We start from the raw sequence: 21,950 nt of genomic DNA, 5'->3' as shown, positions 1-21,950 counted from the left end.
CACCTAAACATGATTTCAGTCTAGCTCCAACAACACACTGCATGGTTAGCACTGCTGCCCTATAAACAGACAGAGCTCAGGCCTATCAATTGTATTTGCTCTTTTACACAAGTATTTGATAAACATTCTATGAACATTCACAGTACTTTTGAATCACATTAAGTTATTTTGAAGAGCTCCCTTTTTGACCAATCTAGAGTGAGATATACATATATATGAAAAACAGCAATGTGTGTGTGTGTGTGTGTGTGAGAGAGAGAGAGAGAGAGAGAGAGAGAGAGAAATATTTGTAGGCTGAAATACATTTTCAGCACTTACATTGCAAGGAAATAGCTACAAAGATACAATTTTATAAATGAATGCACCTCCAGTAAAGAGAGGCTTGGGAACAGATTTCTGCAAAATGCACATCCAGTATGCATCCAGCATACACATTGCTTCCTTTCTGTAAATAACTTGTTCTGCAAAGCGTTTGGCGTAATTAATTTAATTGGAACATAAGCTATGGATTGTGGATAATAATGGCTTCTTGTCTTCTACAAAATATTTTCCTTACATAATCCAGTTATGATTTCATGTGTAGTGCTGGGAGTGGGGAGTATATTTTAAGGCGATTTAAACACAGGGATACAACAAAATCACTGAAATGTAATTATATGGGCGCATACTGCAGGGTAGAAAGAATATTTATGTTTTAAAATATTTGTATTATGCTGTGCCCCAAAGGATTTAAATCTGTTTACAGCTACAACGTAGTAACAAATTGGTGATATGTTGATTTGGCTGCTCAAGGGTCCTTAGCAAAGTGAAACTCCACATGAGTAAAGACTTTCACAAGCAATGCACGGCCTATGCATACATAATGGGAGTGCACAGACCATTCCACATCAAAGTGAACTTAAAAGTTCCTTTCCCAAGCTTTGTCTTGAACCCAGAAAATACCAAGACAAGTCAATCCAAATGACAACAAAATATGCTCAGCAGTATCTAACTAAGCTGTACTTAAAAATATACTCATTGAAATTAATGGGCATGTCTAACTTAGGTCTACTAGTTCCAGTGGGTTTACTCTGGGGAGGAAAGGGGTAGTACTTCTGCTGGGGACATGACATGCTCCTTCTAGAGTAGTCTGTCCACTTTTGGAGAGTTGCACTCAGCTCTCACCTGTGGCTCAGGGAAGGGGTCAATATGTGACAGCAGCTACACCAGAAGAGGGTAGCTGATGGGTCTTAAACTTTCAGTGAGTTAGAGACTTCCCCTGCATGCAAAGACAGACTTTGGTGGATTGAGAAGATGGGACCAATACTGGGCCCAATGTTCAAGAAGGCAGTTACTGCATGTGCTGTAAAGGGAAGTGAGGGGCAGATGTGACTCATCAACCTGAGAAGGTGGCCCATCTAGGAGAAGGAAAACTCTGATCCTAAACTTCCACTATATTCATTCATGAGAAAGGATTCAGGAGTAAGTCCCAAGGGAAACTCCATACCCACTGCATTGCATGACATCTTTAAGAGAAGAGGCGCTAAAGAGTAAACCCTGCGCAAATCCAGAGTAGAGTCCCTAAGGTGGTTGAATGGCATCTTGTATGCCTCCTTCTGGCAACTACTGCAACCAAGCTGGTGCAAAATGTATTGCTCTGCTTTCCTTTGGACCACATCAGTGAGACCAAGAGGGGGGAAATATTGTCATCTGGGGAGCCCAAGTCTTGCCCCCTGAAGAGGTCATTTCAGTGCTGTTAATGAAGCAAAAACAGTGTGAGTTACTGGTCTCTGCAGCCCCAGCAGGCACTGTGATTCTCCAGTGGTTTGGCTCCACCCCGGGAGGCATACTTCATTGTCTCTTGAGAACGATGGAAGCCAACAACAACTCTGAGAAGAACTTAGGTTGATACAACCCAAGGTGTTTTTTCTATCTGGGAAGACAGTAATTTTTTTGGATATAGATATAAGCAGCAGCAAAAGTAGGAAATGAAACGCAAAATTACCTCACAGGACTGTTAGATGCATCTGGGTCATGAGCTGCAACAGTTCCAATGATGGTGCCTACTTTAGCTGCTTCAGACACTACCATAGTGTACAAACGTGAGGTAAATATAGGTGGTTCATCTACATCCTCCACAATGATCTTCACTGTTGTCATATCACTGAAGGGCCCAAGGCTTAAAAAACGAGGATCAACTTGCTTATTTGCTGCTTCTATTCTCAAGGTGTAGCTGGCCTTGGCTTCATAATCCAAGTCCTACAGAGAAAAAGTGATTTAGAAGTTTAAGCAGCAGAGTCAACTTCTAAATTATAATCAGCCAGCTCTTTGACATGCAAATATGAGTGAATCATATGTAGGCTTACCATTCCTAAGTACAAAATGTTACTTGTGCCACAATGCCAATATTTCTCACAGTCTGAGCTAATTCACATAACAGATTCCCCCTCCCCCCACTCAGCAACAGAGATTTTAAAAGTCAACCCACACTGAGGTCCAAATGGAATAAAGTTCTGTGAAAGAGCATCTACCACACCAGTAAGAACACTAAATAATCCAGCTAATTGGGGAGCTAAATGTAGTCTAGCTAAATGGAGAGCCAAGCAGGAATACCTAGTCTACCAAACTTTAGACAGAATATGGTGACTTCAAGAGAGGATTACAACAAAGAACTCTAAGTAAGGCTCCCCTTGTGTTTGGTCCAAAAGCTACAGTTAGGTAAAAAAAAAAAAGTAAAGGTAAAGGACCCCTGGACAGTTAAGTCCAGTCAAAGACGACTATGGGGTTGCAGTGTTCATCTGGCTTTCAGGTTGAGGGAGCCAGCATTTGTCCACAGACAGCTTTCCAGGTCATGTGGCCAGCATGACTAAACTGCTTCTGGTGCAACGGGACACCGTGATGGAAACCAGAGCGCACAGAAACACCGTTTACCTTCCTGCCACAGCGGTACCTATTTATCTACTTGCATTGGCATGCTTTAGAACTGCTAGGTTGGCAGGAGCTGGGACAGAGCAATGGGAGCTCACCCTGTTGCGGGGATTCAAACCGCCGACCTTCTGATCGGCAAGCCCAACAGGGTCAGTGGTTTAGACCACAGCGCCACCCACATCCCAGAATGCGGCAGCATGATTGTTGACAGGAACGAGACCCTTTCAGCATACAGCAGCCTTGCTTAGAAATCTAAACTGCCTGCCAATTTGTTACTGGGCCTAATTCAAGACATTATTATTAGCAAGTAAAGCACTCAGTAGCTGGGGATCAGATTGTGAAGGAATGCCTCACCCCATACATGCCAGTTCAACCACTTAGAAGTGCCAAAATTTGTTGATTTCACACACGCAAGAAACTGAACCTTAAGTGTGGCAGCACTTACACTTTAGATCTCCTTGTCTGTTGATATATGGCAGGTTATTGTTTTTGGTGACTGCTACAGACTTTTTTTTTCTTACTGCGATCCTACCTAGGCACATAATTTTAGTATGTGATTTTAGTAAGTAGCAGTGTTTTGAAATTACTGCCTTTTCCATTTTAATATGTTTGTGTAACTTGTTTTTAATGTTTATTTTTATTTGTGTTTTTAATGAATACTTTGAACTGTCCATTGTAAAGCATTAGAGGACTTTTGTTCTAGTAAGCAGTGTATACATTTTGTTAACTAAATGAATAGAATGCAGTTCCACGGATCTTCTACCAGGACATGGTTGCATAATGCAAGAACACTGCATAATGTTGTTTGCATTGGTAAGTAAACTGTCTCTTTGTATTGCTATTTTTTAAATTTAATGTACATAAAAATATTTTTTTTTTTTAATTATAAGGTAACAGCATATGTTCAGGAGAAGAAATGAAGAAAAGAAACCAGAATTTGCTTAGTAATTGATTGGTTTATTTGATATTTTTACACATTAACTTTCAAAATGTGGGTAATTAGAAAACAAGATAATTATTTAATGAGAGTAAATAATGGAACTCAAGCTAACAATAATAAATCATAATAATATTTTTGAGTGTGTGAAGCTGTTTTCAAATCATATAAATCAGCCAAATGGTAAGCAGTTGAACTGCTGCTAATGTCACAATCAAACATGTAAATTAGATTGATTAAGAAGAATGGTAGAACAAATTGCAGTTAATGTTGCTATCACAACACTTCACAACGTAGGAGGTAGCAGATCAAATAAGTGCCTACAAATTACACAAGAGGTCAGGTAAGGACAAAAAATGGATTCAAACTGTTTGGTAAGCAGCAGCAGGACTTGGGGAGCCACTTTTGGTGCCTTGGTATGTATGAAAACAGCATAAACAGTGAGGGGAACCCTATCCGAAAAACCTGCAAAACTTCATAAGGATAGGTCCAGAGATTAGAGAGTTATGATAAATGAAAGCAGCTGATCAGAGCCTTCCACATCTCTCCCAAAAGCACCATGAATGAAAATAAAATGAAACTCCCGTTGAGGTCATTCTGTGGCTCGAAACCAGAGCTATCACTCACAACGGCACTTCTCCCGTCTCCAACAATCATACATAACGTTATCGTTATGTGGTGCCCTGGGCTCTTTTCAGAGCAAGGGCAAGATATAAATTGAATTTTAAAAATAAACAAACCACCAAAGTTATATTGGGTGTTGGAGGTTTTCACAAACTGTCTGTGTCTTTGTGTCTCTTTGTAAGACCCCAAGTTTTGGAAGGGGTCTGATTCAGTGTGGGGAGCTATGGAGGACAAGTCCTGGGTCTTTCCAAAGTGCTTTGGTTCGGGGTTTAGAATTCATACCAACTGCACTGCCCAGGAAGTTGCAGATATACACACATACTTCAACCAACATATTATTATCACATTTGCTATTTTATTTAGCAATACTGTGAATATGGTGCATTATGAATTTTCCCATTGGAATTGCTAAGTAACAGAACTGTAAACCAACCTGGGATCATATGATGAATGTTTGGGTTAAGAATATAATAAAGAGGTAAATAATTACATTTCAACAAGTCTCAATCACTGCTGTTTTTGCAAGATTGTACCAACTGCAAAAACAAGAGTGAGAATTGCTGAAATGTATAGATACATCATGCATACAGTCTCGTAAAACTGCTTCATGGAAAATTATTACAACAAAAGCAGCCAGTTGGAAAAAGTGAATGGAGTATGAACTATTGCCAGTTTTTCAAGACATTAAGTACTTGATGTGAAAAAAACAAAGGAAATCTATTTAAAGCAGCCCTCTTGTAAGTTTCCTAATAAAAATACAGCAGACAGAAAGAGTTTGATGACTATAGCATAATGCTCACTTGACATAAAGACATACAACAATTGCTAACTAACTCTGTTCTCTCCTGAATCAGAAATAGACATGCCTAATTGTTTTTACTGGGGTAAGAGGTACTCTTACTATGTTCAGATAGCATGTGGCACCATCATTTAGCATAAGAATGAGAGCTTCAAGTGTGGAGTGTCCATAGAATAATGCCAGAAAATGTCAGAATGGAGAAATGCGTTCCGTGGATTTGTTAATGTTTTAATGTCTTGCATCGGAAGTGTGAACTCATAGAGGAAAGTGGATAATGTGACAAGAACACCAGTACTCTAGTGTTTTATAAATTGCAATAGTTTATTGTTGTAACAGATAATAATAGAGCAGGGGAGGAAAAATAAATTATATACTGTTTAAGAGCATGGCCAGGCAGTGTCACATTTGAGCATGGATTGATCATGCTATAGGCCTACACTGGGTGTTTCTGACTGTTCAAGAGCCATGTGCCAGCCGCCCAGTCTCTCTGCTGCTATCAAGCAAATGCTTGCTGGTAAGTGCCTAGGGACCTCTTTCCCACAGTTGTTAATCAGGATTGGCTGCCATATACAACATTCAGCCCATTCCACAGAATTAGATCCTGCTCACCCTGAACTGACAGACATCTTAGTTGGCTAGAGCATGGTGCTGATAATACAATGGTTTCAGGTACGATCCCTGTAAGGGACAACGACATATTCCTGCATTGCAGGAGGTTGGACTAGATGATCCTCAGGATCTCTTCAAACTCTGTGATTCCATGTAGCAATAATTAAATGGCTCCATCTGTCTGACAGGACTCTTGCTCTCAAATACTGGATCAGATGGGGGGGGGGGGGAATAGTCGTTTTATTGATTTTCTCATGAATGAAACGATGAAATTTTGCAGTGACATAGTGGAAAGCAAAGTAGCTCTTACAATGCAGAAAGTTTTAGAGAGGCTTTAATTTCTAAAGATGCTCCATCAAAAGGGTTGTTTTTGTTTTTTGTTTGTTTTGCTTCACTTTGACGCTAAAGTTTATTTTATAACAACCATCATTTAGCTGGCATTCACTTTACCCCTTCCTGACCATAACTGAAATATGGGGATTGTTAGAATAGCAGACAAACATCTCACAAATCACTAGAACAGTGCTGAAGGTTAAAAAGACAAAGCATACTTTGGTTCTTCCTTCAGCACAGTGAATGGAGCTTGACAGCTTCATTAATATCTGTGCATTAGTGTTATCTGATTAGATCCTATGCCTCATCCATTCAACTTTTTTGAAAAAAAGTGAGCATTTTGTCTTGTCTGAAGGAAATTACAAGGCAAGCCCTCCCTGTTGAAGAAGAACAAGAGAAGGAAGGAAGGAAGGAAGGAAGGAAGGAAGGAAGGAAGGAAGGAAGGAAGGACTCGATATGCAGTTATTCTTCAAAGGAAGCTGTCTGAGACTCTCCTTTTAAACAAAATTATATGACAACTATCAAATGATATAATTTACGGTAATCTATCATTAAAAGGCCCGTTGCTGGAGAATCATTTCCCCCCTTTTGGTTAATCTTAACACTAATCAGGTTTGTGCATCTGTCAAATGAACAAGAGTCCCAGGAACCTTGTTCCATCAGGCAATTTCACTGGGGATTATAAAACAAACAATGCAATAAGAACAAAGAGACTAAAATCAGAAAATTACAACAATATTGAAATGCACTTATGCATGTGCACACGCATACACACACAGAGAGAGAAAGGAAGGAAGGAAGAAGACTGCAATACTGTCTTCAAATAACAAAAGTTATGAAAACAAAACTGTTTTCTGTGGCACATACTCAGATTAAGAATCAGCTAAATTTCCCTAAAGGGACCATCTATTCCTATCTTCCCCATCGAACAGACTGAGAAGGAAGGGGAAAGTAACTCCTTCATTTACAGAATCATTCATTGTTCATGGAAAAAGTAACATCAATGACAATTTGTCTACTGCAAGGATTCCATATGTATAGAACAAAACCACAGGATGATTGAACTTTCAGAATTCGTCCTTCATTCTGTCCATTCAACCACAGAACTACAACATTTCTTTCTTGGCACTGTTGATACATTTCTTGTTAACCCTGACATAACTACTGAAGGTTACTCTATCCATTTTCAATTAATGTATGTATGTTGACATTCGATGAAATAACTTCTGATATTTACCTTTTAGCTGACTAAGGCGGCGCGGGGGGGGGGGAGGTCTACATAGCTGAGAATTCTTAATGTGTGTTTTATGATCAAGGCATCCTTCTCTCGATTTCCAATGTTCAGACTGTGAGTTGTTGGTTATGTAACCAAAATGGCATCACCCCACATGTGAGATGTCAGCAAGATTGGGAGAACCCCAAGGTTTTCAGAAGAACAAAAATATTTAGAGCCCCCCCCAGGTGGGAACCCCCAAAAGAGACCAATAGAAACTGTGTCTGAGTGGCCATGGTCTGCTAGCTGATGGTTAGAGGAGGTGAGGTACAGAAAATGGGGTGAAGGGGAATGAAATGGCTGGTATCCCAAGCAGCAGTCCTCTATAATACAACCTTTGGTTGCAGGTCTCACTGGTATTTATTTATCTGTCTTATGGCTGAAGCCTCTTCTTTGCATAAACTGAAAGTGAGATGATGTTACTTGTGTACTGTGACAGAAATAATGAAGTGAGGTTACCTTCTGTATTGTAATGATTCCTTCTTGTGTCTCTTTGTCCACTAAGATTTTGAAAACGGCCAAGCCATCACCATCCACTATTTTATATTCCATTTCAGCATTCGGTCCCACATCAGCATCTGCAGCCTTTAATCTGGCGACCACCGAAGCCACGGGTAGCGATTCAGGGACATTATATTGATATGATCCTGTAAAGTTCAGAACAGTCCCTGGATTTTCATCTGTTCATCAATCAATCAATCAATCAATCAATCAATGACCTCACATAGTTTATAGCGGAAGGGTTCTAAACATAATACATTTGGTATTTCTTTAAAATGCCATGAGGGAAAATGTTCTTTCAGCCTTGGCCAATCTGGTGCCCTCAAGATGCTGCTGCTGATTGTGAAGATGACTGAAATGCAGCTTCCATCAGTCCCAGCCAGCATGTTCATCTAAAGTGCTCCATGTTGTTGAAGACTGGGTGATTTAATATCACAACACCAGCATTCTCTCCTCTGTGCCCTCTATAGGACGGTGTTCATCTTTCTGGTGTCCAAAAAGGACCTGCCACATTGTACAAGTAGACTGCTGCTACCCTTCCTTCCATCCACAATCTATTCTAAAAATTATTTTTGCCACCTTCCTTGCTTGGAGTATTTAATGTCATGTTGGAGGAGGGAAATATTCATAGGTCAGGCTTTGTTAGATCCACTCCAAAATAGTTAAATTTTGCTCACAGTATTATTTGAATCTAGGGGTGGATCTGTCTATTTCCAGTCCATGTCTCTTTCAAATGCATGCATTCATATGCCTGCTCTTCTTTAACCTATGTTTTTTTAAAAAACAACAACAACACCTGCATGGAAATTTTTATATATTGTAACATATTTCCTTGCAAAATGTACATTTTTAAAGGTATTTTCTCTCAAAATGATCATTTCTAAATGTGTTTTCTCCTGAAGTATCAATTTGCAAATGCATTTTGAGTCAAAAATTGCATTGTAAAAATGCAGAGAAGTGTGAAATCCAAAGGATAACTATGTTCTGGTCTACATATTAGTTCAGGATGTGCAGATAATATCTGTTTTTATTGGAGTTTGCAAGGAACAAATTCTTTAAGCTTTGCTATTTGAGTCCATTCCTCCAACATTATTCCGCTCTCACAACTATAAATCCACATAAGCAAGTGATGCATAAGTAAACTGATGAAAATAACATCTAAGAAGGAAAAATAACACTTAACCTAACTTTCCTACCAAGGCAGACTACAGCCAATGACATTTTCTCTTGAGTATATCTCATGTCACCAAAGAAAAGAATAAATCCATTTGTAAAATAAGAGATAAGTCTTAATTGTGTCTTAAGGAGACAGTTTCCTGGCTCTTCATGCCATGTAATTGAGATAAATGCTATTCTCGCAAAGGCATCCTTCTTCTCCTGTGAAAACTCTAAACCTGCGGCTCAAGCTGAAATTGATACAGATTGCAGCTTAACAAAATGCAGGCTGAAGCCACCAACATTCTCACTTCAAGAAGCTGAATCTCTGGTGTTTTATTATTACCCAAACAATTCAAGGGGGGAAAGAATCTAATTCCCAGTCTTGCTTTGATTGGCTTGTTTCTTTTCATACCCACTTGAAAACTGACCAGATTGGGCATGCATATGTTCCTCACATTAGTCTAATTCACTCCTGCAATGACTTTACAAGAAAGGTGGAGAAGAGCAGCAGACTGTGTATAAACAGGCTAGCTCAAGTCTGGAAATAAGCTTGTTTCTTTTCCTTGCTTAGTTCAGTCATGAGCCACCTTGGTCAAAGCAAGTAAATTGAGGGCAGATTGTTTTCTAGTTCTTCCCAGATTGATTTTTCTATGAAACTCTCAGTGTCTTTGGGGGGTGGGGGAGAGAGAATTGACAGAGATAGTCAGGCAATGCGAGATGCACACAAGAACAACTATGCATCCACCTACACAGGGTATTTTGATGCACCTTATAATTAATCACAGAAATACTGTAATCATAAAGTCAGAAAGAAATCAAGCATCCTCAAGTACTGGCAAAACACGTCGATGCACAAAAAAAACCCCCAAAGGGATCCAGAAGATGGAGAATGGACATTTGCATAACCCCTCAGAATATGTGTAGGGTGCAATGGTCAGGCATACTATGTAGTGCAGCCAACACACTTGAATAGCTGGGAACCTGAAAGGCTCACTACTGGACTTGAAACTAATGTAGATTTAGTTTTGTAAGAAATATAGCCTTCCTCATTTATCATCCACAGAAACTTACTGCGAGGAAAGCGGGGAGGGTTATCATTGACATCTGTAAGGGTGACGGTGACAGAGGTGGTCCCAGAGAGCCCTCCATTTTGACCAACCATATCTTTCGCTTGAATGACAAGTAGATACTGGTCTTTTGCTTCTCTGTCCATATTGGGAAGCGCGGTTTTGATAATACCTGGAATATGGCAAAATGCATATAAATGAAACAGTGGCAGAGCTACATTTCCAACTCAGAAGCATAGCAGGGGAAATATACACCAATCAAAAGATAAACAGAGTACACTGAAGCAGGGGTGGCTAGCCTGTGGCCCTCCAGATGTTGCTAAACTACAACTCCTATCAGCCCAAGCTAGCATGGTCAATGATGGTGTGAGCTGAAGTTCAGCAACATTTGGAAGGTCACAGATTAGTCATCCTTGCACTACTGTAAGGGATTTGAACTGATCCAACATGTCAACAGGAACAATCCAAAAGACAGGCCTTATTACTAGGAATGTTGACTAGCTTTGAACATTCACTAGTGGGATATAATGTGACGTTAGCCTTCTCTAACTGTGCCCTGCATGTTAATAATGCAGTTTTCAATATTTCCAGTCCTAGGACTCACCTTTAACTTCAACCTGCTGCATGGCATGCTCTAGATATAGTAGTGTGTGTATATTTTTGCCCTTGGTTGTCTCTCCCTTTCTTCCCTTTGTCTCTTTCTCCATGCTTAACCATCTTTCTTTCCCTTTCTCTTTAAACAATAATAACAAAGAAAAAAGAATATAGTAGTTGTGCCCCTGAAAACACCCACTGTAGCTTGGTCCACAACCCAATTTTCAGTCCAGACCTGTGCTACACAGAATGTGAAAATATACATTGTGGTTAGACTCATGTAGCTGAAATAGAGCACCCTTAAAAAACATTGAACTCCTGTGCTTCAGCATTTACTATAAAGCTGCATGTTGTGCAAGTCAGAACTACCTTATATACCCCATCACTCCTGTTTTAATGAATTTAGCTTACAGCCATACATATAGTCAATGTACTGTATAAAGAATGGCTGTATACATTCATAACCAGAACACTGAAATGGAAAAGTACAATACTTCAAAGCATATGCAATCAAGAGACATGTTCCCAATATAATACAAGCTAACAATAATAAGGGGGGAAATCTATAAGTGCTATAAAGTTTAAACACGCTGGTTCATTTCTAAGACAAACATGATCCATAGTTCATGTTAAAATGTCTGCTGCACCTCTCTTGCTTATGAGCATTTAGCAAGGACTTTGGTTTTTTTTTTAATTTGGGGGGGTAGGCTACTTTCCACCCACTTGCCATTAGTTCTAAGCTTCAAAAGACTGTTTTGTCTCCATGCTGCTGGAAGCCTCTGTCAGGAATCTTGGGCAAGCACCTAGAGCAGCATTTTCAAACCCAACTCCTTCAGAGGTTTTGCATTGCAACTCCCATCTGTCCCAGGCTGCATGGTCAATGATCAGGGATGATGGGAATTAAAGCCCAAACTATCTGGAGGGCATCCAGCTGGGGAACAGTAGCCCAGAGACAGACCGTATAATGTTAATACACACAACTTGCTTATGGAAAGACATAGATGCCATGCAGAAGCAATTCCATCTTTTTCAAGGTGGTCACTGGGTTCTCATACTTTGCCTTGTAATGGCCTGTCATCTTCCATATATGTCATCTAGACAGATGAAGGATTGATATGGTCTGTGCATAGATGTCTCGAGGGTTGTGGAGATTCATTTGCAAAATGAGAGCACTCAAGATCCAGGAAAAGGCTTACTGTGGACATCCGCCCTGTCATTCTATATATTCTCTACCACAAAGAGGAGAACAACAAGAAAAGATATGCCATTCAACACTTGGTGGATGTCATGACCCTTGAGTTGCATTCCCCCTTTTCAGGGGATGAGGGTAAGAATTTGGAGACAAAACGACCTCAGAGTCAGCCCATTGTGTCAGTACCTCTCTGCTGCTCTTGTCTGCCTGCACGGGCTCCAGCTCAGAAGCCCTAGTGGAACAACAGCCTCCTCTGATCCACTGTAGTCAAGGACTTCTAAAAGAAGGGAGGGAGGCCTAGCTACTGAGATAGGACCACAGCTCCCATTTAAGGCTCAGTCTGAGAAAGACTTGCCAGTGAAACAGCATTTGAACTTTTCTCTTAGGAATCCTGAGCCTGAACAGAGCTAGCCCAAGCCCCAGTGCCGCTGAGGCCCATCAGTCTAAACAGAGCAGTTTCTAAACTTCCAGGCTGCCACAATGAGTTTCCTAATGGCTCGAAATGGTAAATGGCCTCACAGATCCTTGATGGTATGAATAATCTTGTATCACACTATGCATTTCAATGAAGCTATCTTGAATTAGCTAATATCTTTAAAGCAAACTTAAAAAAAACAATAACCACTTCTAAAGCACTCACTATAATTAGGAAGCTTTGATATAGTAATTGAAACACTGTATTATCTGAACTAGTTTTAGTTTTATCCATTTGGTCATCTCTGTGCCATGTGTAATTATGGCTTGAAATGTAAAGGGAGGAGAGAGAAAAGCTAGCTTGTCATCATTCTGCTGTGCAGTTAAGTATCAGATAAATAAATATTCCTCCTCAAACCAGGAAGGCTTTATGACTATTTCATGCTTGTTACACGGTCCAGCTGGTGTCTCTGATTTCCAGAGAGATGGGCTTTTACTCTACCACTGCTACATGTCAGCAGAAGGGAAACATAAAATACATGGATAACTGAGAGGTGCATTGGGGCTTCTATATCTCCTTGTAATGTTTGCAAGCTCTTTAGTTCCAGTTTTATTTATTTCCTCTTCTTTTGAATTTAGAGCAGCCCATTAATCTTCCCTGTGCTGAAAGGACATTTTTTTAAAATAAAATAAAATAATAATAGCTTTATTCCATCCATACTAAACAGGCTGGGAAGGCTAAAAGACAACTTCACAAATGGTTCCCTTGTGTTTTTTTTGTCAATCTGTCCTTCTTTAAATCATATGCTGACCCCACAAGCCTGTGGGATGTCTCCCTTCATGAAGAATGTAATTAATTGTATGACAGGCTACGGCAAAGTTGACAAAACAGATCTGAAGGAGTGCGAACAGTCAGACTCATTAACTGCTGAAGGCAGGGCAAGAAACAATAGGCTGAAAATTACAGAAATAAAGGCAATTTCAAGGCTTGGCTGAGTAGGCCCAAGGCCCCTCTCCTGTCACATTGCCCATACTTTATCAGATAAAATCCCTGAAACTCTTTGCTCTAAGCAAAATGAAAGTGGCAAAAGCACCTGTATGTATGAGGACTTAATTATGCTTGCTTGCTTGCAGCCTGCCCATCTGGTGTGTGGAAACGGGTTTATGTTGTTCTATGAATGACAGGTGCAATGTCATGTTCAGAATAACCTCTTACTTTGGGGAAAATAATAATACCACACACACACCCCACACGTTTGTGTGTGTTTCTCAAACAGTGGTCTGGGAGTGGGCCTTGGGCCATGGTCAGGTAGGCCCAAGAGTCACAGCCTGCCCTGTGTCTCCTCACTCGCCCCCAGCCATCCCACAGCCTTGGGGTTTGACCAATGCATGCACCAGCAACACCTTGCATGCTGAGGAAAAGTAGCCAGAGGAGACGTTGAAGGAAAGTAGAAAGAGAAAGAGAGATGGCTGAAACTTCACAAGAACAATAGAAGATTTTAGAGGTTTTGTTACAATCAAGCAGTATATAAATTTTGTTAAATAAAAATATTTATCTATTTAATATAAGCAAACAAACTTTGAGTAGAAAGTAAGGCGATAAGGGAGAAAAGCTGTTCTGGGGCAGAAAGTGAGTCTTAAAGCACCAGAAATTTGACCCTTCAACCAAATGATTTATGCCTCTGCTTGGCAGCCCTGGCTTCTGATCTGTTGTCTTGAACTTAGAATGTTCTGGCATGCTCTATTTCATGATTCCCACTTGCTCCTGCCTATGATACTGTCTGCTCTTTGATACGACCCATGACCCAGTATGGCAATGTGGCCCATAACCCTTTTAGCATTGACACACATCAATTGTTTGTGAGCCTCTCGCATACATTCATTGTGCAAAATCAATGTGGGTCAGCGGAAGGGAACAACATGGAAGTGACAGGTTCCGCCACTGATTGGTACACATTTATTATCTTTGCAGCACGCCCCTGTACATATAGCAGTATGCACAGAGGGCTATTTCCACATGATTGATTGTCTGTATGATCAGAGAACCCTACACTTACTCATTTTGCACAGGTGAGTATTTGTAAGGAAGAGATTCCAGAGTGCTCAAAATTGGCACAATGACTAAGGGAGATACTTTACTTAAGAGATAATCATAAACATTGCCACATTTTAATTTTATTGTTCATTTCATTGCACACAGGTTGTACATTGACAATAAAGGCATTATTATTATTATTATTAATAATAATAATAATAATAATAATAATAATAATAATAATAATAATACTGGACAGTGTTCTGAATGTAGGAAATTTCCTCTGAAAACTGTACCATGCAAACTGTAGAACTCAGGCTCTAACTCTGAAGTACAAACAACTCTTCACAAAGATAAGACATAAAAAACCCAAACCCATCCTCTTAGAATATTTGGAAGATTAAAAAAAAAAAAAGTCTCAGGAAACCTGCTGGAGTGCAGATAAATAAAGCTGGGGAAATGGATGAGATCACAATGGGGGGGAAAGGTAGAGATGAATACAAATAATTTCAAGTATTTACATGTTTCAAATATATACTTGTTATTACAAAAACCAAACACATTCCAGGGATGTGGAAATAAGAACATAAGTAAGAACATTAAAACCCCCAAACTGTTTTGCAGTAACACACATCTAATAAAATCTAGACTATAAATTCCACATATCCAAATATACGGTCCATGCATGTTAATTGGGAAAGAGAGCCACAATCACAGTGAGAACTTTGATTATCTCCCACTCTGCAACGGCTCTCATGCCAAAAGAGACAAGGTAGTTTTAAAATGACCAGTGGCCTCAAGATAAAGGCTACAATCTTACACATACCTGGCAGTGAGTCACAGTAGACCCAAGGAGACTTACTTTTCAGAAGAAAAGTAGACTGCATTTTAAGGCTGAAATCCTATACACACTTACCTGGGAGTAAATCCCATTGACCTCAACTGGACTTACCCACCCCAATGGCTACAGCACCGTGTCCCTCCCAGCTCCGCTGCTGCAATCAGGCTTAAAAGAAGCCTCCAGTTGTAGACAAATCTTTTTCAAACTTAACTGTGGCACAGTTGTTTTGACTCTGAGTGTGGGGAAGGTCACAGCTGGGGACTGGCGTGTGTGTGTGTGTGTGTGTGTGTGTGGAGTGAGAGTGAATATGTGGTGTGTGTAGCTGCAAGGTTGCTTGCCACAGTTTCTCAGGTTTCCAAATGTATCCACAGGCAAAGCCTGCATTAGAGGATAAGAATTGTTTTACCAAATCAGCCTAATGTCTATTGAGTTTAGCACTCCATTTCCAACAATGGCCAAGAAGATAACTTTGGAAGTAAGGACATGATGATAATTCCCTGCTGTTTGACTCCTGCATCTGATATTCAAAGATGCTGGGTCCCCCCCCACTTATTGATTTTATGTTGCCTCATGATGGCTTCATGCTGATTTTACACTGATCCTTAGCTGATATAGTTCCTTCCTATTGATTTTTTTTTTTTTAGTTTTGATTGTATCTGACCGTTGTTGTTTTTTTAAGAAATAATAATTGTGAACCACCCAGAGACCATGTTTAATTGGGTGATATGTATTTTCCAAATAGCCATAATCAACAAATAATAATAAATACTCTTCCATTTCGGTCCCATTTAGCCTTCACAGCCATTTATCGGTCTACTTATCCACAAACAGCTTTACTAGATGACAGCCTTTGCCTGCAATCTAGAGTTCAGTTAAGCTTTATTTGGATGTCCATGCTCAGATGACTTGAACTGCATGATGCTGGACAGCAGGGCCCTGCATGCTTGCCCTGTTTGCCCCTATGACAGCCCTTTCCCATGGGGTTGGGGACACATCTGCAGCAAGGCAGTCTGCCAAACCCATGCAAACTCTCTCCAAGAACTGCAACCATGACCATGAATAGGATTGCGGAGGGGACAATGTGGGGCAGAGGGACTGTACTTGAGGGACGATTCCAACAGATTCCACACAAAAAACACATATGTCCCTGCGGAGATGGCAGCACTGAATCAGTGGCGAATGCCGTCCTCACGTGCACTCTTTACAAAAACCTGAGGAATGAGATTATCATGCCTCTTTTATTGACCATTCTGGGTCACCCAGCCACTGCCACAGTGTCGTTTCTCCTGGCAGATCAAGAAAAGTTTGGATTTTGATATCCCACTTTATCACTACCCTAAGGAGTCTCAAAGCGGCTAACAATCTCCTTTCCCTTCCTCCCCCACAACAAACACTCTGTGAGGTGAGTGAGGCTGAGAGACTTCAGAGAAGCGTGACTAGCCCAAGGTCACCCAGCAGCTGCATGTGGAGGAGTGGGGAAGCGAACCCGGTTCACCAGATTACGAGTCCACCGCTCTTAACCACTACACCACGTTGGCTCTCGTGGAGCCAGAGGAGCAGATGACTGCAAAAGTTGCAAGGTTTCTAGCTGGGGCAATCAGAATAAGGTCCACTATTTGACTGCTAATTCAGGACCCTAAACTGTGTTTTATATAATTGACTTTTTATTTTTTTTCCCTGTGTATATCGCAATGTTTTTTGTTGCTATGGCCGACGGCTGATGCAAATAAAGTTTCATTCATTCATTCATTCACAAGGTGAACATGGGCAGCCCTACTTTCCTGCATCATGGGATTATAGCGATAGTCAAATAGAGTGCACCTCTGTCAGAGAACTCTGGAGGTTCTTTTTAGTTTTCCCTGGTCAAAGCTGTAGATATGGGAAGTGTAAGAGGATTTACCTGTCTTTGGTTCCACAGAAAAATAAGGCTGTCCTTGAAGAATGCTGTAGACCACTCTGGCACTGTTTCCATATGTAGGGTCATCGGCATCAGTAGCTGTTACTTGTACCACAGAGGTTCCTGTGAAAATGTTCAGAGGAGTAATAATTAGTGCTATTTTTAAAGAAAAAGAGGTGCTGGAACTCACCATGAACATCTCCCTCATTCTCTTAGAATGGCATTCTGGCTGGGGGGGGGGGGAGCCTTGGTAACAGACTTCAACTCCCAGTATGGCTAAGATTCAGGGATGTTGACAGTTTTAGTTCAGCAACAACTCAAGGGCCATAAGTTCCCCATCTCTGTAAGAAATGGTAGTGATGGGATTAGATTATTTCTTCCATTTGCTGCTATAGAAAATGTGCCTCAGCCGCCTGCCAAGGCAACCCAGTGAATTCAGTCATCACTGGCAGGACTTGCATGAGGATCATTAAAAGTAAAGGGGCTTCTGATGTAAAATGGTAGCTGCAATTTAAATGACTTCTGCCACCCCCCAGAAACGGTTGATCCTCTAAAAATAGAGAGGCGCTGAGCTTTTAATAAGCCTTTAAACCTATTTTCTTGCCGTTAAATTTTTTTCCATCCTCTGCTAAAAGTGCTGATTTGATCGACTTTTAATGATCTCAGTGCTCCATGACTCCACAGGGAGATGAGAACAGAATGGCATGAAAAAGCTTTCCTCAAGTCACCTGTGTGTCAAGGTGACTTGCCCCAGACCATGACTGGAGTGAGGTGGTTGTTAATTTGCTGTGAACACTTAACCTTTGGCCTCTCTGATGAGATTACAAACAAGGCAATCCTTGACTAGAGGTAATTCACTATGTAAACATTTATTCACGCAGAAATTGACTTGTGCTACCAGCTTCATTATAAAGGTACGGCTGTGAATTTTTCTAGAAGGGAACCAGAGAGTTGTCACTCTAAACACAATATTGACCTTTCACACCATGCAGAAAAGGGAGGTTTTGTTCTCTCTGAAAACCCATATGCCTAATCTGAAGCAGTAAATCGTTAATAATAATAAAAATGTTAAGTTTATAATAAAAATATACTTTCACTGCCCTTTGGTGAATAATGAAATTGGAAAACATAAAAAAGCTCTTACATTTGAAAATTGTTGTATCTAGTTGTTTTTTTTGCTTAATAAGGGCTTCCTCATATATTACACTATAAACGTAATTGCATATGCCAGCACATGTACAATGTTCAATAAAAGTATTCCCATATGTGTGTAGATTTCGACAAATCACATTAACTTATGCATGCAGACTTTTCGGTAAGAATTTTCCATGGTTTTTGGTCATGTAATGCAGTAGTGTTTCCAGGTTTGAGAGGGTGGGGATGGGTAAAAATGGTCTCAGTGACCAATAAAGTATTCCTCTGATTTTGGTCATTAACATAGTTAAAGAAGGGGGGTCTGCTCAATATTCTAGGTGGCAAGGTTACATTAAAGCAATATGTTTGAATGCTGAATGTTTAAATGGAAGTCTAGAGACAATGGATAAAACAAACACCATTAGCTGTACTACTGGATAAATATTTAATGCTTATTGTATTTGTATTTGTTTAAAAAGCAATAAAAATTGTTTGTTTGTTTTTAAAGATAAGCCTCAGGAAAATAAAGTAATCATTGCCTCCTTTAAGGTCAAGTACTGGATGGGTCAAATATCCCAAATCAGTCTACAATGAAAGAACTGCTAATCCACAGAAACCATGGTTCCCCATCTCAACACAAATTAGCACAGGCTTCATTCTGAAGCCCTTACCTTCATTCTAAATCCCTTAAAGATTCTGAAATCCAAAGAATTGTACACCTATTTAAATAGGATACTAAATAGGATATTAAAACTTCATAATGGGTGTAGTTCTAAGAAAATTTAACAAGTTTATGAAAGTCATGTCCTGGTCTGATTCTCTAATTAATGAACTGCTCACAATATAATTTAGTAAATAGCCAGGACTGTTTATGCTTTATTGTGCAAATGTGTCTAATTGTATTAACCTCACTAGCAAGGCTCTTATCACTGCCAGCAGCACAGGAAGTGCATGATGCTTTTTCCTCTTTCAAAGAAAATGGGGAATGGGAATGAGGAAAGCTCAGCTCTGAAGGGAAGAACTTGCTGAATGACCTTGATCTGAGGAATATGTCTTTCTCAAGGAGAGGGTGACGCCTTATTTATTGACAACTACTGCTGTGTTGTTGTTGTTGTTAAAATGTTCACCCTGCCTAATTTTCAAAGACACTCAAGGTGTTTTGCAGTCCAAAGCACTTTCCCCTGCACGTCACAAATACGGACATCAAAGTGAAGCCCCTATAACAAGACCCCAAAGAGCCATTGAAACGGTGACACGCACCAGCAAAAATAAAGCAATCTGGTAACATTCCTCAATTGGTAAGGCATGCCACAAGTGAAAAGATCTGGCCTTGATTGTTGCCAGTCAAGCTCCTGCCATCAAGGGATCTGGAGCAGGGTTTCAGACGTTGACTGTAGTGTGTGGAGAGGAATCTACAGAAAGAGGTGGTCCTTGAGGTGCACAGATCCCACATCATTGTGGTCCTAAGATTATACAGGACACCTGAGGAATTCAGAGCACATCAGAGGGAAGCACTACTGAAGTTCCAAACAATATGTGCTGCAGCAGTAATTCCCTTGTATGACCTGCGTTCAAAACTTGTGCAAAGATTCTTTTGAAATAAGTGCAAAGATTTATGACAATGTAACAAAACCTCTCCCAATGAGCACTGGCAAACATGCTTTTCTCCAGAGTGTGCATAATATGTAACGAGTCCCAAACTTAGTAATATCAAATACACTCTTATGTTATTCTGGCAGTTTAAGTATCTCTGAGTACTTAAGTTTGATTTCTTCTGAGCATGTCCAGAGTGTCCCTTCCCAAAGACCCTGGCCTTTAAACATGTACAAAATGTTTGTTACTTTACAAGATGATCTAGCTTCTTTAAAGGGGTGTGTGTTAAGGATATAAGGTCCTTTTTTTTAGTATATGCAGAATGTTTCTCCCCTCTGATAGAAAACACCTCTTTAAAAGGTCTAAGAGCGGGTACATCTGAGCATATCCAGAGTGCCCCCAATTTATTTATTCTAAAAAGCAGTGATAGCATGTAACACTTTATTATTATTATTATTATTATTATTATTATTATTATTATTATTATTATTATTTTGGCTTGGCACTCTCCCATTCTGGGAACTGGACAAGAAAATGCAAATCTATCTAAGCCAGCAAAATTGTGACTTTTTAAACTGGATCTATTTATTTGCTATATTCTCTATAGTGATCATGGTAAGGGGCTCTATACTGTGAAGCTACTAAAGCTCATTCAATTCATTCTTTTGAATACCTGTGTTGTCATTTTGAAATGTACACTCTCTCCAGGAAGTGCTAATTGAACTCTCAAGACCAGCAGTTACTGACAACAATCCTTACAAATTCCTCCCGTAGTAAGCTCTATGTTTACTGCTGATCATTCTTAAGGGAACCACAGAATCATACATAACTGCAATGACAGTTTCTGTAAGCCCACTAGGGGTGGCTTGTAAATCCTGCTGGCTTGCTAATGCCAGGTGTTTCTCTTGCAGACAATATTATGGATGAAGCCAGTACAGTTGCTAAACTCCAGGGATCAAATAAAAAAATGGAGTTACTAAAATATCTCTTGATTGCCCAAACCTCTTTGCATGATACGTGTGGGAAATACACAGAAAATGTGGAAGGTGATGTATTAAATGTAAATCTAAAACAAGTGCAGTGCTTGGGGAGGTCTTGAGTGAACCTCCTCTAGACACAAGGGAACAAAAGAAGAGTCTACTGGATCAGGCCAATGGCCCATCTAAGTCCAGCATCCTGTTCTAATAGTGGCCAATCAGATGCCTGTAGGAAACAAGCAAGCCCGATTAGAGCACAACAGCAAGAGGGAAAAGGAAAATTGTATGGCGCTGTCCAACAGATTCAGCAGTAAGCCAGAGGAAGGTGCTGATCTGTGGGAAATATTCACAATCAGGCCCTACCCAATGACTGGCTCATTTAAACATTGGGGGTTTCCCCCCAGCTATGTAGGAGTTGTTCATAGAAAAGTTGCTCCCACATATACAAGGGCAACTGGAACACAAAATGGCCCCAGAAGAATGATCAAATGCTGTAGGATGGGCAGCAAGGAAGAAGGCAGGGGAAAGGAGTAAACTAGCCCAGCCTACTCCCTTCTCTGGCGCTCTTCTTGAAGGATCATCAAGCTATTATTTCTCATCAGCTTCCGATTCTTGGCATGAGTGGTGACCTGTATTTCACAGCATGCAGAATTTGAAAATGAGCCACAGACATTGCTAAAGGCCAGGGGTGGGGAACCTGTGGCCTTGTGGAAACGGTTTGTTGCCAACTTCCATCACTAACAAATCCGTAGGGCCCCCAGTTCACCATTCTTGCTGTAGGAAGAAGCACCATCCTACCTTCCTACCAGGGGTTTACCACATCAGAGATTATCAGATCAAAGACTACAAAGACTACAATAAGCATTAACATAACACAGACAAAAAATAAGTCATAACAAGTAAAAACAGAGTCAGAGATTCAGGCTTCAAGTCTCAGGTACATAAGTATAGGAATTCAATGGAACTTACTTCTGAGTTGATAAGTGGTTGGGAAATGAAGAGTTTCAATGCCTAAACAGCTCATTTGTCTCTCACCAGTGCTACAGTATTTTCCACTATCATTTT

At 40.2% G+C, this 21,950-nt stretch overlaps 1 protein-coding gene and 1 long non-coding RNA gene across 6 annotated transcripts in view; one reads left to right on the top strand and one right to left on the bottom strand.

Annotated features, from left to right (window-relative positions):
- CDH7 (cadherin 7) overlaps positions 1-21,950 on the bottom strand; it is a 111,131-nt gene that overhangs the window by 22,533 nt on the left and 66,648 nt on the right. For 4 of the 5 annotated variants that reach the window (XM_028737437.2, XM_028737432.2, XM_028737435.2 and 1 more), the window contains 4 exons: positions 17,185-17,304; positions 10,213-10,380; positions 7,942-8,129; positions 1,985-2,238 (listed from right to left, as the gene is read on the bottom strand). In XM_028737437.2, coding sequence (XP_028593270.2) covers positions 1,985-2,238; positions 7,942-8,129; positions 10,213-10,380; positions 17,185-17,304 — 730 coding nt within the window. The remainder of the gene's footprint in view (positions 1-1,984; positions 2,239-7,941; positions 8,130-10,212; positions 10,381-17,184; positions 17,305-21,950) is intronic. The other variant, XM_028737433.2, reaches the window with a different exon arrangement.
- Positions 3,317-21,950, top strand: part of LOC144328721 (uncharacterized) — a 37,647-nt gene continuing 19,013 nt past the window's right edge. The window contains exon 1 of the long non-coding RNA XR_013393963.1: positions 3,317-3,720. This is a non-coding gene — a long non-coding RNA (uncharacterized LOC144328721). The remainder of the gene's footprint in view (positions 3,721-21,950) is intronic.

Source organism: Podarcis muralis, chromosome 8, assembly GCF_964188315.1.
Source record: "Podarcis muralis chromosome 8, rPodMur119.hap1.1, whole genome shotgun sequence".
In the NCBI taxonomy this organism is placed as follows: domain Eukaryota; kingdom Metazoa; phylum Chordata; class Lepidosauria; order Squamata; family Lacertidae; genus Podarcis; species Podarcis muralis.
Note: the sequence above shows the minus strand (reverse complement) of the source record. Positions and strands in the feature narration are given on the sequence as shown.